The 24814-nt window shown below is 40.8% G+C and overlaps 1 protein-coding gene across 1 annotated transcript; it reads left to right on the top strand.

Annotated features, from left to right (window-relative positions):
* Positions 1-12010: 12010 nt before the first annotated feature.
* Positions 12011-22677, top strand: LOC134222712 (uncharacterized). The gene is made up of 3 exons (XM_062701877.1): positions 12011-12084; positions 14617-14714; positions 22184-22677. Exons 1-3 carry the CDS (start codon positions 12011-12013, stop codon positions 22417-22419), a joined length of 408 nt encoding a protein of 135 aa, XP_062557861.1. The 3' UTR covers positions 22420-22677.
* The last annotated feature ends 2137 nt before the right edge of the window (positions 22678-24814 follow it).

Raw genomic sequence — 24814 nt, forward strand, 5'->3', positions numbered from 1 at the left:
CGAAGACCTCCACCAATCAACCCATTTTATAATCGTTTTCCACCCCAAAGGCCATTCCCGTTTCCCGTTTTCTCAAAACCCTTTCAGACAAAATCTAAACCCACAGAGAAACCCGTTTCATAATTCGTTTAAACCCGAACCAATGGAAGTTGACACCAGTCAACAAACAAAAATTCTAGATTACGGTAACAGACCAATAATGAATTTAAAGCGCCCATATCCATCAGCACAATTCCAACCCATCAAAAGGCAAGCTCATCCACTTGAAGGTATGCATGATAACTATGATGATACCGATTTATACAGTTATGGCTATTTTGATGAACAGTACTGGAACGATGGTTCCTATGACAGCTCATATGACCAACCGCCTCAACACGACGTTGAAATAGGAGAACCATCTGGAGTCAATGTGCCAGAACCTCCATCGTCTGACTCACAATCAGCAAATTTTTTAGAATGGCTCCCCCGTTGGTAACACCAACGATGCCATATATTAATTTAAAAACTAACATTGGCGATTTCCCTTTTCTTATTGACACTGGAGCGAATATCAATCTCATACATCCAATGCTGGCAAATAATTACTCATTGGCAAAGCCATATCATTTTACAGCGAATGGTATCGCAAGTGCTAATGGTAAATTCGATGCTAACACTGCGATTGACATTGAATTTTTCAGACCCAAAATTAATTTCCAAGCTCAATTTTTACTTCATGATTTTCATCCATTCTTCCATGGTATAATAGGAACCGGAATATTAAATGCACTTGATGCGAAAATTGACCTCGGTAATAAAACTCTCCAACTTAGGAAAGACGATGACTGCTTGTCAATACCGCTTTTACAATATTCCCCTATAGCTAAAATAACTTCAGATAACCCCCAACATAATGAAACTAACGAGGTTCAAGCAACTTTCCAACCAAACAGTATATCAGACCACGTCACACCTCATTCAAAATCCGCCACCGGACAAATGTTTGGAACGTCTCATCTTTCTCCCAATGAAAAAGATAGGCTTCTCGAGGTACTGAATCGGCACGAACAAGTGTTCCATAAACCAGATGAAAATCTGACTTGTAGCACTGTAGTTCAATGCACTATTAACACCATTGATGATACTCCTATTCACCAGAGAGTTTACCCATATCCAGCTGCATATGCTGAAGAGGTGAACAAACAGGTGGATAAACTTTTGAACGATGGTATAATAAGACCATCGCGATCCGCTTGGACATCTCCGGTATGGATTGTTCCAAAAAAATCCGATGCCTCAGGAGAGAAAAAATTTCGGATGGTAATCGACTACCTACAGGGGTTAGACAAAAAGGTTGAGATAGGCAAAATTTTGTCGAAGTTCAAATCAGCATAACTTTGCGTAGAATAATCCAATTTCGATGAAATTGGAACCATCGGACGCGGAAACTCTTCTAGTATACTAGAACCATGCAAAACTTGAGATAGGTTCTTGGCCACCGGAGATGTTCCGGGTTTACCGACGGTATGTTAAAAATGCATTTTTTCTTCTGCTTGTCATTTCATGTGACGTTCACTGACATCTTGTTTTGTGCTTTCCACAGAAACTAGAACAAATATGCTGACCAATGCAGGCTGCAGATCCAAAATCCATTAGTTATACGCAGAGATATGGCCATTTTCGTGAAAACGGTACGGGATTGGCCATACACCCTGAATAAATATCACTTTTGCAGAACATTCGGAACCTATAATTGGCCAAAGAGTCTTACAGTCTTCAAAATATATATTTATTAAAGATTCTATATGCATCGTCTTGACAAAACATGAACTTTGACACCCATATATGCATGGTTCCAGATGGTGCCAAAACCTGCTCTTCCGGGAAGGCCCTTGGAACCTGCTATAAGGGTGGCAGTGGACACTATCATTTTGGAAATGTTTCTGTAATCATCTTATCGCAAAGCCATGGAGTTAGATACTCATATTTGCATTATTCCGATCTGTTATCATTTCATAATGTTCCCGGGACCGTTTTTACAAAAATGGCCATATCTCTGCGTAGTTTTGATGGATTCTCGATCTACAGCCACCATTGGTCGGCATATTAGTTCTAGTTTTTGGACAAAGCATAAAACATGATGAAAGTAAACGTCATATAAAATGACAAGCAGTGGAAAAAACGCATCATGAACGTACCCTCAGAAAACCCGGAACATCTCCGGTGGCCGAGGACCAATCTCAGGTTTTGCATAGGGATAGTATACTAGAAGAGTGTCCGCGTCCGATGGTCCCAATTTTATCAAAATCGGATCATTCTACGCAAAGTTATGCTGACTTGAACTTCGACAAAATTTTGCCTATCTCAACCTTTTTGTCTAACCCCTGTATATGGTACCAAAGTAAAAATACTAACAGATCACCAACCGCTAACATTTGCGTTGTCAGCTAAAAATACGAATGCGAAGTTGAAGCGCTGGAAAGCGTACCTAAACGAGCATGACCATATTATCGAATACAAACCTGGCAAGAGCAATGTTGTGGCTGATGCTCTTAGTCGTATAGTTTATTCGATGACCGGCACGCAGCACTCGGCTGAAGAAAGCGACCATTTCTACATAAAATCCACGGAAGCCCCAATAAATGTATTCAGACACCAGGTGATTCTGAAGCAAGGTCCACCACGAATCATTACTGAAACACCATTTGAAAAATTCATTAGAATCAATATTCAAATTCCAGATATTAACGAAAATTCTCTTTTGCAGGTATTAAAAAATCATTTTGATACTAATAAGTTAAACGGAATTTTAACAACTGAGGAAATAATGGGAAAATTGCAAGAGGTATATAGAAAGCATTTTGGACATACAAGGTCATTAAAAATCCGTTTTTCTCAACATCAATTGATTGACATCAAGCAAGAAGATGAGCAATTGGACATAATTCGGAAAGAACATCATCGTGCACATAGAGGTGCCGAAGAAAATAAATTACAACTTTTAAGGAAGCTTTACTTTCCAAAGCTTTCTCAAAAGGTTCATGACTTCACAACCAATTGTAAAATTTGCCATGAAAATAAATATGATCGTAGTCCGATCAAATATCCCCTCCAAGAAACCCCCATTCCTAAATCCGCTTTCGAGATAGCCCATATAGATATCCTTTTTCTCGAAAACGAAACATTCCTGACGTACATTGACAAGTTTTCTAAATTTGCACAAATCAGACCAATATCCTCCAGAGCAGCTGTTGACTTGATTCCGGCAATTAAAGACATATTGACTAAATACAAAACTCCTGACGTACTAGTTATGGACGGAGAAAAATCCTTTGCAACAGGCGAAATACGCATGGAATACAAACATACATTACGGCCACTGGACGTAGTGAAATGAACGGTATTGTTGAACGTTTCCATTCGACAATTCTAGAAATTTATAGGATCACCAAAGCTGAAAATCCTAATACAAACCTCCATGACCTCCTTATCCTTTCCTTGACTAAATACAATAATACGATACACAGTTCGACAAAACATACTCCACTGGAAGTCATTTTGCCTTCTGCAAGAAGTCCTTCCATTATTAATGACGTTCATAGAAACTTGATCCAGAAACAGAAAAAGACCTCGAATATCATAATAAAACAGGAAAGCAGTTGACCCAGAAACAAATCAAGAAGTTTACGAAAAGACAAGACAACGAATAAAACACAAACCTCGGTTCAAAAAAATTAAAATTGACAAAGTTAATAAGAGTACAGTGACAACCCAGGAAGGCAGACGAATTCACAAAGACGACATTAAAATAAGACAATTAAAGTAACGTATAGTCTCCTTCATTCTAGGCTTTGGACATTCGAACTTTCCGTAACTCAGACGATAACTATACAAAAACTAGATGGACAACCTTTAATTTTGCTTGACCATGGAACTGGACGAATTCAAAACGGATCATATTATTATATTTATCATTTTAATATTTCTTCTATTCGAATATATGTAGACATATTAAAGAATCAGTTTGAGGATTTGCAGAAAAATCAATTTTCATCTAGTGTACTTAATCAATTCAATTACATAGATATGCTCCTTCCGAGAATAACACCTGTTCGACGGCAAAAACGCTGGGATAGAGTAGGCACTATTTGGAAATACATAGCAGGTACCCCAGACGCCGATGATTTGAAACTAATTAACTCCTCCATAAACAATCTTGTAATAAATAATAATCAACAGGTAAAAATAAACAGGGAAATGACTATTCAGTTAAAGGAAGTTGCTTTTAAAACCAAAGAAGCCATACAGTTGTTCAATTCTAAATCCAATGAATTTCATAGTACACAGGATTTTGTTTTTACACGATTTTTTTTCGCTCGTATTTTTGATCGTGTGACTTCAATTTGCCACCAAACTCTTCGCAACATGTTTCAAAAAATCCAGAATAAATCAAAGAAAAATCACATGGTAATTAATATACGTTAAACATTTAGGATGAGTGGAAAATTGAGAAAATGTAAATCACGTAAAAACAAAATCCAGTGTATATCAATTTTAGAAAATCTAAAAATTATCTCCCAGACACTAGAACAAATCCTTGAAACAATAAATTTAGCCAAAACAGGAATACTAAATATTATTATTCTCAGTAACAAAGAAACCACTACTTTCATTCACGACTTAGCTAGGGAAAACATAAGCGTTGCCACAGCAGCAGAAGCTATCTCCTATGCATCCACCTCCATAGCCACCAACGGAAAGGAAATCGCACTCTTGATCAAACTGCCTAAGCTCATATGGAAAACGTACACGAAGGTTCACATTCATCCGATCACCAACAACAAAGAACAAATCCATCTACCAAACCGGAATTTCATATTTCATGACAATGAAATTTACATTGTACCATCTCTAACTCCATATATATTTCGATCCGACGAAATAACCCTCGAAAACTCTACATGCATTTCAAACCTTATACGAGGACAGCCAGCCATCTGTAATTATACTTCATATCCAGTATCAGATGAAATAATCTCCATTGATGATCACCACTTGCTAGTTTCTACTACAAGAAACTATACTATGAATTCAGATTGTGGATTTTCCGAACGAAATCTCACGGGATCATACTTGATCTCATATGACAATTGTACGGTCAACGTAAGCTACATTATGGTCAGTAACACCATAAGGCACTTGAACGGAAAACCAATACGTCTATTTTTGGACGGACTAACCATAGTCAAAGATCAACACATCCCTAATCTCAGTTTTTTTTTTTTTTTTTTTTTAACTTGTCTTTATTTTGAGGCTCAAGCGCCATAAGGCATAACGGAGCCGTTATATCTTTGATTTTTAGTTACAATCATGATTTGCGTCTTATTTCATAATATTAGTTTTGGGGAGCCGAAAAACTCGCGGCTTGGTCGAGGTTAAGGAGTACAAGAAAAAAAAATAGGAAATGGGATAGGGCCTAGGTAGCGTTGTTGCGATGTTCTCAGTGGTGATTGACAGGGGACAAACTGTAATGATACAAACAAACTTTTTTTCCTGGCGGAGCGGGTGGGGACGAGGTGGACATGACCTTACAATAGACAAGGGGGTCAGACAAAAACATTGATTCGTTTTAAGAAGTTATGTACGATGGCCATGTACTCTAGATCAAGCTTACCCAGCACATCTCTAAAGTCTACCTTATCTGGTTTCCCTCGGGCCCGGAGGGATGCACATAAATCGGACCTGGCAACGTCGTAATTGGGACAACTCCAGACAACATGGTTGATGTCTTGGTAACCTGCACCACAGTCACATAGATTGCTGTCTATAAGTCCTATTCGATAGGAATGTGTGTTTAAAGAGTAGTGATTGGACATTAGTCGACACATTACCTTGATAAAATCTCGACTAATTGCCAATCCCTTGAACCAAGGTTTCTTCGATACTTGTGGGAGAATGGAATGTAACCATCTACCCAAATCTCCTTCATCCCATTTTCGTTGCCAACTGATCAAAGTGTGTTGACGAGCAATTGTAAAAAAAATTGTTAAAGGCGATTTTGCGCTCATATAATATATCGCCTTCCATAGCGCCCACCTTGGCAAGTGAATCTGCTTTCTCATTACCTGGAATTGAGCAATGAGAAGGGACCCATACCAAGGTTATAGTGTAAAAGCGATTCGATAGAGCACTCAATATAGTTCGTATTTCACCCAGGAAATACGGTGAGTGCTGTACCGGCCTCATTGAACGAATAGCCTCTAGAGAACTGAGACTATCCGTAAAAATGAAATATTTATCAGAGGGAAGAGAGGCTATTCGCTCTAATGCATAGTGTATAGCCGCTAACTCTGCGACATATACGGAACAAGGGTTTTGAAGTTTAAGAGCGGCGCTATGAAAATCATTAAAAACACCAAAACCAGTGGATTCATTTATTTTTGACCCGTCGGTGAAAAACCTTTTGTCGCAACTGACATGGCTGTACTTGCTTGCAAAAATTGATGGTATGCACTCCGATCGGTGCGGATCTGGTATTTCACGGATCTCTTGTCTCATGGTCAGATCAAAAACTACAGTAGAATTGGAGGAGTCTAAGAAGCAACCACGATTGGGAACATTCGCAGAAGGGCCAATCTCCAGGCTCATGTAACAGTAGTACAATGTCATAAATTTGGATTGGAAGTTTCGTTCGATTAGCTTCTCAAAATTCTGAATTACCAATGGGTTTAAGACCTCACACCGAATGAGGAGCCTGAACGACAATTCCGCGAAACGATCTGATAAAGGGAGTACTCCCGCGAGTACCTCCAAACTCATTGTATGCGTCGAGTTCATACAGCCTAAAGCGATACGAAGACAACGATACTGAATACGTTCGAGCTTCAATATGTGAGTTTTCGCGGCGGATTGGAAACAAAAACTACCGTATTCGATGACCGACAGAATCGTTGTACGATAAAGCTTTATCAGATCTTCCGGGTGGGCTCCCCACCATGTTCCAGTTATTGTACGCATGAAGTTGATACGTTGTTGGCATTTCTGATACAGATGTCTAATGTGCATTCCCCAGGTGCCTTTCGAGTCGAACCAGACCCCTAAATATTTATGAGAAAGACTTTGAGCGATTTTCTTACCCCCAATATGAAGCTTTAATTCTGCTGGCTTATGCTTCCTAGAAAAGACAATCAGCTCAGTTTTCTCCGGAGAGAATTCGATACCTAGCCGAATGGCCCAAGTAGACAAACTGTCTAAAGTATCTTGCAGTGGTCCTTGCAGATCGTCCACCCCCGTTCCTGTAAAGGAGACAACGGCGTCATCCGCAAGCTGTCTAAGCGTGCAATTTTCCATGAGACATCCATCGATATCTCTGACGTAAAAGTTGTAAAGAAGGGGGCTTAGGCATGAGCCCTGGGGGAGACCCATGTAACTAATTCTTGAAGTTGTCGAGTTTCCATGAGAAAAGCTCATATGTTTCTCAGACAACAAATTGTACAAATAGTTGTTCAATATTGGTGAAAGCCCACACTCGTGGAGTTTGTCTGAAAGGACGTCAACGCAAACCGAGTCAAAAGCCCCCTTAATGTCCAAGAAAACTGAACCCATTTGCGCTTTTTGAGAATAGGCCAGTTGGATCTCTGTAGTAAGCAGCGCAAGACAGTCGTTCGTTCCCTTGCCTCTGCGGAATCCAAATTGAGTATCTGATAGAAAGCCGTTCGATTCAACCCATTTGTCGAGCCGATTAAGAATCATCTTCTCAAACAGCTTCCGTATACACGACAACATCGCGATTGGCCGATACGAATTGTGATCCGACACAGGTTTCTCCGGTTTCTTTATGGCGATCACTCTTACCTGTCTCCATTCATCTGGAACGATGTTGCTTTCCAGGAATCGATTGTATAAGTTCAACAATCGCCTCTTCGCGACGTCTGGGAGGTTTCTAAGCAGGTTGAACTTAATACCATCCATTCCAGGGGCAGAATTGTTACAAGAAAGGAGAGCAAGCGAGAACTCGACCATCAAAAAGGGACTATCCATTTCGCTTCGACCGCGTATTACGTCACGCACGAACCCTTGTATTGGAACGGAATCCGGGCACACCTTTTTGGCGAACGCAATGATCCACCGAGAGGAGCTTTCTCTATCTTCGTTAATCGACGACGCGTTTCGCATTCTTTTCCCGACGGTCCAAAGAGTTTTCATCGACGTTTCTCGCGATAGGCCATTCACGAAATGGCGCCAGTACCCTCGCTTCTTGGCATTCACGAGGCTCTTGAATTTTCGTTCAAGAGAGATGTACCGATTATAATTATCCCGTGATCCACGCTTCCGATAATCTTTAAACGCGTCGGATTTTTCGCGATATACTTTAGTACACTCGTCATCCCACCAAAGAGGAGATAGAGGACGTCGACGAGGTTGAGAGTTCGATATTGGTCTACGTTGGGCATGTAGCGCGCTGTTATGAATTAAACCGGCGAGAAATCGGTATTCTTCCAACGGAGGAAGTACGTCGACCAATTCTTCTCCATCGATGATCGCTTCAGCATATTTTCCCCAGTCAATGTGCTTCGTGAGGTCGTATGCATTGTCAATCTGATGGGTCTGACGCGATCCATTGGTAATTGAGATTTCAATAGGCAAGTGATCACTACCATGGGGATCCTGAATTACTTTCCACGTGCAATCCAATGTTAGTGAAATCGAACAGATTGAGAGGTCAATTCTACTTTCGAGTCCTGAAGGAGCCACTCGTGTTGCTTCTCCGTTATTCAAATATGTCAAATTGAAGTAGTCACACATGTCATAAATTAAGGATGAACGGTTGTCATCGGTCAGTTCCCCCCAGGCTGTACCGTGTGAGTTGAAATCTCCTAGGATCAACCGTGGCTCAGGCATTGCTGAGCAAATAGCCGTAAGGTCTCTATGTCGAACAGAAGCATTCGGTGGGATATACACAGAGGCTATGCTTAAGCTTTTGCCTCGTATGGTGACATGGCATGCGACTACTTCAGTGCCTGTCATCGGGGGAAGATCAATTCTATAAAAGGAGTGGAGCTTGTTGATCCCCAAGAGCACCCCTCCATATCCATCGCCTCGATCTCGGCGAATAATATTGAAATCGTGGAAAGAAAGATTTTTATCTGAAGTAAGCCATGTTTCACTAAGAGCAAATGCATCACAAGATAAAGTGTGAACTAAATATTCAAACGCAGCTAGATTTTTAATGATGCTCCTACAATTCCACTGCAGGACTTCAATCTTATCCCCGACCTCGTTGGTTGAATTAGCCATCGAGGGATAAGATCGAATCAAGAACAGGCCATTTTGATACCAGTTGCTTCAATAAGGGCTTCACCAGTGAGATTATCATATTGATAATGTTTCTCACTGCGGGAGAGATATCCAATGTATTGAAGATAAAATCCACAATCCCAGAGAGAGTCATTTTGTCGGAGACCTCAACTTGGTTATGTTGAGGTACTCGCTGACTTTTTTGTTGCTGTAAACTTTCTGGGCGAAAAACTGGAACAGCTGGGGTTTTAGATGTTCCTGGAAGTGATGGAAATTCACCAGCCACAAACTTGAACCCCAATGGTGAAACTTTTGGGGGTTTTCCACCACTTACTAATTTTCCAGGGGAAGATCGAGTACCCTGTTGATTGACAGTGACTTTGAGAGTAGCTTGCTGGCTTTGAGGTTTAGTTCTCATTCGCTTCCTCTTTGTACCTGTTTCAATCACAGCGTATTCCTCACCGTCCCCAGAGTCAGAACCTTGATCATCAAGGGGCAGGGAAGAGTAGAGATTGTCGTTAGCAATGGATTGGGTCGATGGTACAGCAGGTGCGGCTACTTTTTTCAGCATTTCTGCGTAAGTGCGCCGTGATCGCTGTTGAATAGATCGCAGCTGATGTTTTCCCCGCTCTATGTACCGAGGGCATGTGGAAAGATCATGTGGAGCTCCACCACAGCAGGTACATTTTTGTTCCGTGCTGCAGGGACCCTCTACATGTTGTTCACCGCACTTACTGCAGCGCGGTTTGTTGCAGCAGTAAGTCACGGTGTGCCCGATCTGCTGGCATTTGGTGCAGTGCATTACACTCGGCACATAGAGTCGCACAGGTAAACGAAGCTTCCCGATCACGAGATAGTCCGGCAAAGCCGATCCAGAGAAGGTTACCCGATAGGAATCTGAGGTTTTTTTAGTGCCATCAGATGACACGTGGTTCATTTGTCTCACATCAATCACTTGGACAGCTGGGACGGTTCTATTCTTAAACCCACCAGCGCCAAGAGATTTGATGTCAGCACAGGACAGATACGGCTCGGTAACCACTCCGGCTACTTCGACTTCTCGACTCGGTATGTAAACGTGGTATTCCCTCAAAAAGAGCTCGTAAGCAGCAATCTTATTTGCCTGATCTCGATCAGTAACTGTGACCCGCAACTTATTGCGGCTCGGTGCATTCACCTCTTCAATGCCCCGAAACGACTTTGCCAGGTCTTTTGCGATTTGCAATTTGTTCAGCGGTTTGCCTTTGGGCCGAAAGAAAACCAGAAAGGGGCCTTTAGATCCGGGAGGATATGCTTTCAGGCGGGGGTTTTCTGAGGATTTTTCCCCAGTGGTAGACGGAGCTGTGTTGGTATCCATAAGCTCAGGGAATGAGATAATGGGAATGCCAGAGCCGGAAGTATTGGTGATTTGCTGAACTTCAAACGAGGTAGAAGCAGCTTGATTAGTTGGCTCGGTTTCTGGGGAAGTAAACAGCGATTCGACCAAGTTTTCAAACGATGGGGAATCAATTGTTTCATCCTCGGATATCACAAATTGTGTATCCACCCCGCCTGTATCTGATTCTTCCATTAGTCAGTTGGGTCATATACCGGTGAAACTGACACAAACAAAGCAAAAAAGAATTAAACGGGGGAGCAGAGATAATTTAAATGTTCTTTTAGGAATATCAATACTTCAATCCAGGTTGCGAAAAAGGGAAAAAATTAAGAAAAAAAAAGTATTGGGGAAAAAAATAGCAAAAAAATAGATTAATAATAATAATAATGATAAACGTATAAAATAATAACAAAAAAAAAAAAAAAAAGAACTTGGGGAATAATATTTCAATATTATCTACCGAACGGATAATAATAACAGTAATAACTTAACTAAAAAAAGAGATATCAAAAAAAGGATGGTGGATAAATCAAGCCGAATATGAGAGAGAAAACGAACTACTTCTGGAAAATGTCGTCACACAATTTGCGCTAACACTGTGGGATTGCCCCTGCGACAGACAGCAGCAGAAAACGAACAAATAGTAGCCTACCTATTCCATTGCAGTGACAGGCGATTCGATTCTGCTTTGTAGGTGCTTGGTAGGTACTGTACGACTGCTTCCACCACGCGGCTTTCGTTTCTCTTTTGATTGTACCGGAACGATGAACCAAGCGTCGTCAACGATGATTGATGGAGATTGTTCTCGTCGTCGTCGTCGTCGTCGTTGTAAGCCACCAAATTGGGATGTGGGGCAGGATGTTTTACAGCCGTGCCGAGGGCTCGGCCAGGACACGCTGCTTCCCGGTCAGGAGATGTACGCGGCGAAAAAAAAACCAAGTGTAAAACCGCACTTTTGCGGGCAAAAACACAGTGGGAAAAAATTTCTTCACGAGGAGCGATAGCACGACGATCTTGCTAGCTCAAGCGTTAGACTGGGAATGATCTCAGTTTGGAACATCTAAATTTTCTCCAGACAGAAACGAGAAAAGATTTGGATCTGATACGGTTGGAAAACAACAGCATAAATTGGACACCTTGGACGATCTTCGGAACATTCTCTCTCACCCCCATCATAATTGGCTTAGCCATTTTTCTTAGTATTTTCATTCGCAGGCAAACTATGAAAATCGAACTGAAGCCACAAACCCACGAAGTACCAACAACCAAAGACGTCACGTTTAGCTTCCGCCATGCGAACTTAGAAGAAATCATTCGGACGGAGCCTCATAACTAAGGCGGGGCAAGTTAACTATGTTGCCACCCGGAGTCCACAACATTCTTGTCGAGTCAGCAGAAACGATGCACATCGCAACCGCGATCAATAGGTCAGTCGATCGGACTTGGGACCCATCGAGTAAAGTGCTGAAGCAGCAGTATCGAGTGTGGCCATCGGTTAGGAGTTAAGTAAGGTAGTTCAATAAAGTTAGTCTTAGTCTAGCAGTAAGTGAAGAGTGTTCTTTTTTAAAAAGAAAATCCAACAGCAAATTATTCAACTCGCGTTATGGACCATGTTCTCCGTAAGTTCATAGGCAAATGTTGTCTCATCTATATGGACGATATCATTGTCTATTCTACTTCTCTACAGGAACACTTAGAAAACTTGGAAAAAATATTACGAGCATTAGAAGAAGTGTACTTAAAATTACAGTTAGACAAATGGGAATTCCTTAAAAAAGAAGTTGCCTTCTTAGGTCACATTGTCACTGCCGAGGGTGTAAAACCAACCCCCGACAAGATATTACCCATTCGAAACTGGCCCCTTCCGAAAACTCAGAAGGAACTCAAAGGATTCCTTGAAATCCTAGGGTACTATCGTAGATTTATTCTAGACTTTGCTAAAATCACTAAGCCATTAACGGCTCAGTTATGCAAAGGCGAAGTAGTGGAACATACTCCATTATTCGTAAAATCGTTTGAAAAATGTAAGGACTTGCTTACACAAAGTGATGTCCTCCAGTATCCAGACATGGATAAACCATTTATCTTAACCACAGACGCGAGTAATTTTGCTCTTGGTGCAGTCTTATCACAAGGCCAAGCGGAAAAGATAGACCCGTTGCCTTTGCCTCTAGAACGCTAACCAAAACGGAGGAAAATTACTCAGCCATAGAGAAAGAACTTTTAGCCATTGTATGGGCTACACAGTACTTCCGACTCTATCTGTTTGGAAGAAAATTCACCCTTTACACTGATCATCAGCCCTTACCTACGCCTTAAACTTAAAAACGCCAAACACCAGATTGGTAAAATGGAGGCTGAGACTTCTAGAATACGACTTCGAGATAAAGCATCGCCCAGGGAAACAGAACGTAGTAGCTGATGCCTTATCCAGGATACCTAACGAAACGTCCCATGAAATCAATGTCAACGAAGAGGAACAATCAACGGATGATAGTTCTGTTCACTCCGCTGATACTGACGACTTGGACTTTGTTAAATGTACTGAGAAACCCATAAACGTGTTTCACAACCAAATAATTTTGAAAGTTGGCGCGGAAGACTCCGAAGTTTATGAGGAAATCTTTCCAAAAATGTACAGAAGAACTATAACAAAAATTAACTTTGGTATGGCAACATTATTCCGAATATTTCGAGATTACATGCGTCCCGGTAAACTCAATTGTATCCTCTGTCCAGAAAACGTCATACCATCGATACAAACGGTATATAAAAACCACTTCAGTCGTTGTAAAACCTTCAAAGTATTAATCTCTCAGAAAATATTGATCGACCTCACCACTGATCTCGATCAAAATCAAGTAATAGAGGAAACTCATGAGACTGCTCACAGAGGAATCCTTGAAAACAAAGAACAAATTTTTAGAAGGTGGTATTTTCCAAATATCAAAAGGAAAATCCGTACATACGTCATCTTATGCCCTACCTGTAATAAGATTAAACATGGAGAAACCCCGATTCCTCTCAAACCTCTAGATATCATCCATGTTGATATCTTTATCTCTCAACCTTACATATTTCTGTCTGTTGTTGACAAATTAACCAGATTCGGTGTCCTTTTGCCGATCAAATCAAGATCTATCCCAGACGTAAGAAAAGCTATTTTGAAATATTTTTCCTTATTCGGTACTCCTAAGTTAATGGTGTCAGACAACGAACCATCATTAAAGTCCATTGAAGTGAGAGGACTACTGGACAATTTGAATGTACAGCAATACGTTACCCCCTGCAATCGTAGCGAAACAAATGGGATGGTCGAGCGATATCATTCGACAATTGCAAAAATATTTAGTTGCAATAAACATAAGTTCCCAAACATCTCTCCAAAAGAAATAATCCTTATTTCAAACACACTTTACAATAACACCATTCACTCGGCAACCGGAATGAAACCACGAGAAGTATTTTATGGCATTAAAGACGTCCAAGAACGACCCCTAGCCCTGCCCAAATTACTCGAAGCCCGTGATAAAATTTATGATGAAGTAATGTTGAAGATTTCGGAGACGTAGAAAAAAGCAAAATTTACAAAGGAACGCTTCAGGTGAAAACTCACCAATATTAGAACCTGGTCAAGTAGTGTTTAACGAAAGACAAGGAGTCAAATCTAAAAGATTGGAAAAATTCAACTCTACGATAGTAGACCACGATAACCAAATGACTTATCGCGACCGGTTAAATCGGAAACTTCATAAAACAAGGTTAAAAAGAATCAGGAAATGATGAAATGTATTAGCTCTTAGCTGATCAACCCATATTACGATATTAATCTTTTTTCTCCACCCTAGGAATGGACAGCTTGTGAAAAGCATGAAAACCCTATGAATCCCGGGAGCATTATACATTGTGTTACATTATATATGAATTCAAATACCATACTAATGATTTTAAAATTTTAGGATACTCTTGCATGAAGTACAGCACTCACACAGAAGCCTAAAGGAATATGATACCCCTGCCACAAAACATTCCAACTCCTGCAAGCCACGCTTGGAGAGTAAGTAAAATATCCTCTGCCTACGAATCATTCCCATCCGTTATCCTAGATCCCCACTCAAACCCTATATGTCTGTCCCGAACTAGCTCTCGATGAAAGAGCAATGCCTCTTTATTATTGTTAACCCCCACCGAATCGATGTTATCCAACGTAAATATTAGACAGATACCATTTTTTTCAAGTTCGTTTATTTGGTAGGCTCAGGCGTGTATAACACTTTACGGAGCCATATTTCTTTGTGATATATACAATCAATGTCATTTTTCAGTTAGTAAGAGAGGGATAGGAGCCAGCGTACTCGTGGTGACTCGAGGTTAGTTTACAATATTAAAGGATGGACGAGGCTTAGGATTCGGAATCAAGGAATTTCGGCTGCTGATCCGGGCATTTGGCGTAAGGGACGATGTGGCGTGTCGTCGTGCTCGAGGATTGGTTCTACTGGGAGCGTCTTCCGGATGGCCTGAGTAACGGAGATCTACGGAACATAGAGACAGAGACAGTACAAAAAAAACTTTGACAGAAGAAAAAAAAAATTAGATTTTGATGTCAGAATCACAAATGAAACTATAAATGGCCTGCATATAGACCGCATCACGATCCCCCAAAACACCTCGAATTTCCCTGAAGGGTTGTTTACCTCTGGCCACTAGGGTATCCAATAGTCGCTCTCTGGAGGCGTCATTTTCCGAGCAGAACCAAACTACGTGATCGATGTCATCATAACCGGCTCCGCACCTACATAAGTTGCTATCGACAAGGCTTATTCTGTACAGATGTGCTTTTAGTGAATAGTGATTGGACATAACTCTCGACATCACGCGAATGAAGCCTCGACTTAAGTCCTCACCTCTGAACCACGCTCGCCCAGAAACTTTTGGAACTATGGAAAATAGCCACCGTCCGAGTTCATTGTGTGTCCAATTCCTTTGCCAACTTTGAAGAGTACTCTGACGGACTAATGGGAAAAACTCGTTACTCGAGAATTGTCTATCATAAACCTCACCTTCCTGTGCGCCCACCTTTGCCAGCGAGTCTGCCTTCTCATTGCCGTAGATTGAGCAGTGAGATGGGACCCAAACAAAGGTAATCTTGAATGATCTTTCGACCAAAACACGCATCTGCTCTCTTATGTTTGTAAGAAAGTAAGATGCGTGCTTAACAGGTTTCATCGACCGGAGTGCCTCGATAGAACTAAGACTATCCGAGAAGATGAAATAATGGTCTACGGGCTGATTGGAAATTATCCCCAAAGCGAAGTTAATTGCTGCCAGCTCAGCAACATAAACCGAACACGGTTCCTGAAGTTTTCGGAAGGTGGTTGAAGTTACATTGAAAACACCGAAGCCAGTGAATCCGTTGATGCGAGAACCATCAGTGAAATATCTGTTGTTGCAATTGACATGTTCATATTTATCAGAAAAAAGTGAGGGAATAGATATTTGTCGAAGATGATCTGGTATTCCTTGAATAGCATGTTTCATGGACAGATCGTATACAATTGAGGAACTGTCGTTGGTGAAGTGAACTCGAGGGGGATTATAACACGGAAGACAAAGATCTGATGATATGTAGTTGAGATAAACTCTCAGGAATCTTGAACGACAAGTTAGTTCAAGCATATTATCGAAGTTATCTAGAACAAGTGTGTTACTTGTTCCACATTTGATGAGTATTCTTAGTGAGAGCTCCCAGTAACGGTGCTTTAAAGGAGTGACTCCAGCAAGCACCTCCAGGCTCATGTTATGCGTTGAATGCATGCAGCCAAGGGCAATACGCAAACAACGATACTGAATTCGTTCCAATTTGATCAGGTGGCAATCAGCTGCTGAGAGGAAGCAGAAGGAGCCATACTCTAAAACAGAGAGAATAGTCGTTCTATAGAGTTTGATGAGGTCTTCCGGGTGAGCACCCCACCATGTTCCGGAGATAGAACGTAGAAAATTGATCCTTTTCCGGCATTTTTGTATCAAATACTCAATGTGGAGTTTCCAGGTACATTTGGAATCAAACACGACCCCAAGGTATTTAGAAGATAAAGATTGGTTGATGTCATCATTCAACAGCTTTAGTTTCAGTTGAGCAGGGTACCGCTTCTTAGTAAACACAACCAACTGAGTTTTTTGCGATGAAAACTCGATCCCTAAATGTCTGGCCCAAACAGTCAGATTATCCAGGGTACTTTGCAATGGTCCTTGCAAGACAGCTGCACATGGACCTCTTAGAGAGACCACGGCATCATCTGCAAGTTGTCTCAGCGTGCATTGTCCTTCCAAACAATTGTCAATATCTTTGACATAGAAATTATAAAGCAAGGGACTTAAACATGAACCTTGGGGAAGGCCCATGTAACTAGTTCTGGAAGTTGTCAGAGTGCCGAGTGTGAAGTTCATTTGTTTTTCTGACAACAAATTGTACAAGAAATTATTCAAAATAACGGGTAATCCATTACTGTGCAGATTGTCTGACAGTACTTCTATGGAAACTGAATCAAAAGCGCCCTTAATGTCCAAGAATACTGAAGCCAATTGCTCCTTGTGCGCAAAGGCCAGTTGTATATCTGAAGAAAGCAACGCTAGACAATCGTTTGTTCCTTTCCCTTTTCTAAATCCAAACTGAGTATTTGAAAGCAATGCATTTTCTTCGACCCAATGGTCGACTCTTGAAAGGATCATTTTCTCCAATAATTTTCTCATGCATGATAGCATGGCAATCGGTCGGTATGAATTGTGATTAGACGCTGGTTTCCCAGGCTTTTGAATAGCTATTACTTTGACCTGTCGCCATTCAGGTGGCACAATGTTGTACTCCATGAAACAGTTGTACAGGTCAAGTAATCGTCTTTTTGCGATATCTGGGAGGTTTTTCAGAAGATTGAATTTGATGTTATCGCATCCCGGAGCAGAGTTATTCGATGAAAGAAGAGACATAGAAAGTTCCAGCATTGTGAATGGTCCACCCAATGAACCGGGATCAGTGACTGATTCTCGAAATAGCGGTTCTGCTGGTACGGAATCTGGGCAGACCTTTTTTGCGAAGTTGAATATCCATCGATTGGAGTATTCTTCACTCTCATTGGTGGAAATGCGGTTCCGCATGTTGCGAGCCGTTTTCCAAAGTGTTGTCATTGAGGTTTCTCGTGATAGTCCCTCGACAAAACGTCGCCAGTAGCTACGTTTTTTTGCCTTGAGAAGATTTTTGAGTTTTCTTTCGAGCCTCAAATACTCTTCAAAAAGCTCTGACCTTCCGTGTTTACGGAAGGCCTTGAAGGCATCAGATTTCTCAGAATACAACTTAGTACATTCATCATCCCATCCAGGAGTGGCTGGTCTTCTGATGACAGATGTACTTGGAACGCGTCGTTTCTGAGCTTCTAGTGCGCTTTTTTTAATCAACTCAGTAAGGAATCGATATTCATCCAAAGGGGGAAGAGTATCAGTTGATTCAATACCAATTTTTACCGCCGATGCAAATTTTTGCCAGTCAATGTTCTTCGTGAGATCGAAAGGAATATTAACTGGCTCAGATTGTTGATAGCCACTCTTAATTGTGGTGACTATCGGCATATGGTCACTACCATGGGGATCTTGAATTACCTTCCACGTGCAATCTAATGATAGTGAATTTGAACCTAAAGACAGATCAATACGGCTTTGTTGACCATTTGGTCCTATTCGAGTTACTTCACCAGTGTTCAAAATATTCAAATTGAAATCGTCACACAAATCATAGAAAATAGGCGCTCTATAATCGTCATACGTTTCGCCCCATCCAATACCATGTGCGTTCATATCACCCAATATCAATACTGGAGATGATAGGAGGAGACTGCGCTCCAAAAATGTCGACGATTAATAGAGGCATTTGGAGGAATGTACACTGAAGCTATGCAAAGATCTGTATTCTTTACATTTATTTGGCAAGCCACGATCTCTAGGCCATTAACAGTCGGATTGGGAATTTTGTAGAAGGAGTAGCACTTTTGATCCCCAAAAGAACGCCACCATAATGATCATCCTGATCTTGGCGAATAATATTAAAATCGTGGAAGTTGATTTCATCTTCAGAAGAAAGCCATGTTTCACAGAGTGCAAATATATCGCAATAGGAATTGCGAATCAAAAACTTGAACACGTCTAATTTATTTTTCAGACTATGACAGTTCCACTGCAGCACAGTGATTGTATCTTGCATGGCCGTATTATCCATCGAAAGATACAATTTCTGCAAGAAGGGCCATGAAACAGTCAATTGCTTCAGATAACTTTCTACTGTTGGTATAAAGAGGTCAATGAGTGGTGTCAATGAATTCGGAATATTGAACAAATTCAAAAACGGTCCACGAGGTCCTTAAAGGAGATCAATCCTCGCTTGGACGGAATATTTTTTCTGGAAGTGCGAATTGCATTTTTTCTTTCATTGATTCTCCTAACCGGATGTTTCTTGGAAACATCGGTTTTAGGCAATGGCGGGAATGTCTTGCTGCAACTAGGATCCAAAGGAGCAGTGAAGACAGATTGCTTCGGGATTATAAAAAATCCCCCATTACCTTCAGATTTTGGCAAGCTTTTATGGATGACTTTTGTTCTCTTACGGCGCGATCCCGGGGAAGACGGTTGCTTCCTCTTTTCGGACACGTGTACCTCCGAAGAATCATCCATATCAGCTACGTCGGAGTCCAATTCATCAGTGGCAATAGAATCGTAGTAATCACTTACTCGAACGGCAGCTGAAATAGCAGCCGTGGCGGTGGTTGTGGCGGATGTGTCTTGCGACTTAACCATTTCCGCATACGACTGCTTGGAGCGCTGTACCAACGAGCGCTTCACTTTTTGGGTGCGCTTTTTGTACACTGGGCATTCTTGCAAACCATGGGGAGGATCCATGCCACAATAAGCGCACTTTGTAGCTTGTTGTTGACAGGACTCCTCCCTATGCTTTTCAAAACATTTGCCACAACGGGGCTTGTTGTCGCAAAACTCGGCAGTGTGCCCCAACTGTTTGCAGTTGGTACAATTGAACACCCTCGGCACAAAAAGACGCACCGGAAATAACATATTTTCAATATCTACATATTTTGGGAGAATCGAACCGGCGAACGTCACCCGAAGCGAACCTGACTTAGAATACACTCTTTTACCATCTACCATGGCAGCTGAATGCAACTCCTTGCAATCCAGAATATCCACAGTAGACTCCATTGCATTCTTTAAGCGGCCTTTTCCCGCAAGTACATCCTTGCAAGTCAGGCTCGCTGCGTTGATCACACCTTCGATTTCGACCTCCCGCGAGGGGACATAAACCAAATATTCAACATTGTAGGCCTTGTCTTTAGCGATTTCGTTTGCATCCTTGTATGTGGGTGCGGTTATGCGTAGTTTGTTCCGATTTACCTGATGGAAATCAGTTTTCGGAAAACGACGCGTCAAATCTCGCTTAATGCCGAGAAAATCTAGGCTTTTCACTTTCTGCCGAAAGTAAACAACCCAAGGCCCAGGAGAAGATGCATGGTAGAATCGTGTGCGACCACCATCTTTGGGAGGCCCACTGCCCTCCGCAGTCTCCGCCTCCATTATCACCTCGCAAGGTGTTGGAAGTATAGTTATTACAAGCTAAGAACTAATAACTATTAACTAATTAGAAAAAAAACTAATAAAAAAACTAATTCAAACTATTCTAATCAGACCCACTATGTGGGGGAACAATACAACAATCTTTGCCACTTATCTGCGGCTGCTGCTGTAGGTAGCAGCAGTAACAATAGCCTGCGTCACTGGCGTCGCCAGAAGCAGCTACTTCCACTCGCCGACAGTGATCGCCTTGGATCCGTAGGTAGGATACGCACCACACAATAGCACTCGCACTACCGAACACAATCCGCGATGAGACACAGCACACACGTCTGGCTCGTTCGAACTATCGGCACGGAATAGACAGATACCATTACGAACTATGTAACACTACCTATTACAATCTATTCTCAGCTAAATCTTCCCTTGTCTTATAAGAATAAATATAAAATACGTGGTATTTGCAATTAAATCGATAGGAAACGTCAGACAAAACTTAATTTATTATCGTAGATATGGTAGTCGAAGAATTCGAAAACTGAAACAGATAATCAACAGAATACGTAGCGAATCGATTTAGATCAGACTAGACACTAGCATAAAACCCTAAACTATGAAATTCCTCTTTTAGGCACCCTTCCTGATACTCATCACACTTCCCTTATTGATTGAACCATCCAAACTTTCCCTGAGAAACCTCAACGAAGACCCCATTTTATTTTTAAAATATGGAAATTGTAAAATTCAAACAGGAAATTTAAAAATTGTACACCCCATTAATCTAACAACGATACAAGAATCTATCGATTACTTGACTTCATCCTTTTATACAAGAGTAGAAACCCTTTAGGAGGCATAGTCAAACACAAGATGAAAGCATTGTACAACTACTTTCTTCAAATAAAACCATCAGAACATCATAGAGCAAAAAGATGGGATTCGTTGCAAGAATTTCGGAGCTGACCAGCAGCATTAACAAAATTATCAACAGCATGAAAACGAACGAACTAGCAAATGAGATCTCGGCTATCATAACAATAATAAATATTGATATCATCAACAAACTCCTAGAAGACATTCAAGACGCCATCATCCTATCAAAAACAGCTACTATCGCCAACAGAGTTCTCTCTATTCAAGAGATTTCATTCATAAAATCGCTTCTACAAAATCAAGGAGTAAACATAGATGTTCCAGATGAAGCCCTACAACACGTCACTCCTAAGTTCGCCGCAACTCCACACACCCTCCTATACATCCTTTACGTGCCACAGTTAGATAACGTAACATCTTCTGTGATTCGAATTCACCCAATAGTACACAAGAACCAAATTATTTATGATTATCCAGAATATGTCGTGAAAAGTGAAAATTCTCTATATACCACAAGTGAACCCTTTGAATTTGTCCAAAAGGCGAAATACCTAAAGGAAATGCACGATACTTGTATCTATCCCCTAGTATTTGGGAAAGAATCGATATGCAATTCCACGTTTTATAATAGGACATCTCAATTACTTGTAACGGAGAATACACTTTTGGTCCAGAATGCAAAAAACCACACTCTTAACAGTAACTGTGGGCCAGACAATCGTACACTAGAAGGAAATTTTCTAATATCATTTGGAAACTGCTCTATCACGTTCAACAACCATTCATTTCGGAACAACGAAATAATTCAGGAGACTACTGTAATTTATGGAGCATTACATAACTTAAAAACTAGCTGGAATTACCATCAGCATTTGGATATATTCACACTCAGCAACGAAACTCTCGAAACCCGAGACAAGCTACACCACGTTTATTTGGAGCAATATAACTTGAAATTAAAATTTTGGACTTTAACCGGAGGACTTTCCAGCATCTACATTATCATCTCAATCATAATTTTCATTATAGCCAAGACCAGATGCCGAGTTCAACTCAAAGGACCGAGACGATCCTCACTCGGGGAGGGAGAAGTTATCGAACACCTATCGAAACACGATAATACTTCTACCGAGTTACTACGGAATATGCTGTGCACCATAGAACAACAACAACAACAAATAGCCTTTGCACTGGGCACCGTCAATGCATTGTCATCAGACGCCGATACCAACAGCAACACCAACAACAACACATGTGCACCTTAACCGACAATAACCCGACACCATCGTTTCCCAACTCAGCAGTCCAGAAGTAGGATGCCCAATCAGCAGGAATCACGACGTTGACGACAGCTAGGGCAATAAATCATTAATCAGCAGAAATAGGGTACTCGTAGATTCCAATGTGCAATAAATTCATTCTGTTCGTAATCGTTGATCCGTGAAGTTCTGTTTTTCGAACTCCTTGTAATAGTTTTAATTTTTTAAAAAGCCTTTTGGCTAGATAGATAATATAACTTACACATACAACCGCAAAGCTATCGACGCATTTATTCGTGGTCTAGATGGCGATGTTGGAAGATTTTTGAAGAATTACGAACCAGAATCTCTGGCTGACGCCAACTCTTATTGCATCTCCTTCCAAAATATTGAGTTTAGAAAAAATATTACTAGTTACAAGATTCCTGAGGTCCATACCAAGCCAAGAAATCTAATTCCTGCCATACCGCCTAAACCATTTATCTAGGATGCACATGAAACCATTGATTAACCTTCCACAATTACGGTATAACCCTCCAATGCATTTTTACCCTCCAAAACCATTCCATAACACTCAACAACAACGAAACTATTCTCATTTTCACCCAGCACCTCCTAGACAACCATTTGCACGACAACCACCATCCAATCCACAAAGAAATCCATTCAGAGCCCCTGCGCCAATAGATACAGACGTATCCATGCGCACTGCTAATATTAACTACTCTAACAGACCGTCCTAGATTGTTTCACACTCACACAGAATCATATCAAAACCCCGAAATAGAAGACACGGTGAATGAAAGATCAGACCATTTTTTTGAAAAAACCATTTTCTGTTTCTTCCGTTGGAGGAGATTGAAAGGTAACTAAATTCTCAATGGGAAAATTATTTAAACCTTATTCAGATTTGGATATAAGTTTTTCATTTGATGCAATCATAGGTCATGACACTTTGAAAGAACTCAAAGCGGTCATTGACACTTCTAACGAAAAATTGATTTTAGAAGGTAACTTCATTATTCCTCTACTTCAGAATAAACTACAAGAAGTAAACAAAATTAATATACGCAACGAACATTTGGAAGAGTAACAAAAAAGCGAACTTGATCAAATTTTGAAGGAGTTTCAAGATCAAGAGATTTCAACCTCCTGACGAAAAATTGCCATTTACTACGAAGGTTAAAGCTGACAATGCAATCTATAGTAAATCGTATCCCTATCCACAGGCATTGAAAGCAGTTTGGATTGTGCCGAAAAAAATGGATGCTTTCAATGAGAAAAAGTATAGGATGGTTATAGACTATAGAAAATTAAATTCTAAAACAATTAGTGACAGGTATCCCATTCCCGATACCTCCACAGATCTGGCCAATTTAGGCAAAAATAAATATTTTACGACTTTGGATTTGGCTTCAGGATTCCACCAAATCCCAATGTCAGAAAAGGATATTAAAAAAAACAGCCTTTTCAATCAATAAAGGTAAACATGAATTTGTTCGTCTACCATTTGGACTGAAAAATGCTCCAGCTATTTTGCAAAGAGGTATGGACGACATTCGTAGGGATCACTTAGATAAAATATGCCATGTCTATATTGATGACATAATTATCTTCGAAGAGCACTTGAAGAATTTACGAACTATTCTCTTAACCTTCCGGGACTCGCACCGTTGTAAAAAGTACAACACATTGATTAAAAATGAGATAACTTTTTAGTCAGTTGACCAATTTGCACCAAACCACCATGTATTCCTCAAAAAAAAAAAAATAGTTCCTCATCAATTGAAAAGATAATAAATGTGATTCGATAGAAGGCTCGGATAAATATAGCTAAATAAAAGGCTCAGGTGCACTGGGAAAAGTGACCAGTAATGAATTATTTATATATTTCATTAACAATTCATCCTAAAGTAACGCGATTTTTTTCCATATCATTTCTGATAATAACCTTGATCTAATTCGCAGTTCTCACTCACCTGTGACCGTAGGTGGCCAGCAGGCGGCCTTCCGGAAAACCCGGAACGTCCGTAAAAATAGTCATTCTGGAAAGTTTGTCCGCGAGCAGCGCAATTTTTTCTAAACCTTTTCTGATAAGGATGTTTGAGCTATAACACATTTCTCACACTGCTATGACCGCAGGTGACCGCCAGGCGGCCTTCCAGAAACCCGGAACGTCCGTAAAAAATGGTCATTTTGTGAAGTTCGTCCTGGAGCAGTGGATTTTTTTCAAAACAATTTCTGATAGTGATTTTGGAGATATTCCACAGTTCTTACTCTACTATAACCGTAGGTGGCCACCAGACTGCCTTTCTTATAATCCGGAACGTCCGTAAAAATGGTCATTCTGGAAAGTTCGTCCGAGAGCAGCGCAATTTTTTCTAATCCATTTATGATGGGC

This window comes from Armigeres subalbatus, chromosome 3, assembly GCF_024139115.2.
Source record: "Armigeres subalbatus isolate Guangzhou_Male chromosome 3, GZ_Asu_2, whole genome shotgun sequence".
Lineage (NCBI taxonomy): Eukaryota > Metazoa > Arthropoda > Insecta > Diptera > Culicidae > Armigeres > Armigeres subalbatus.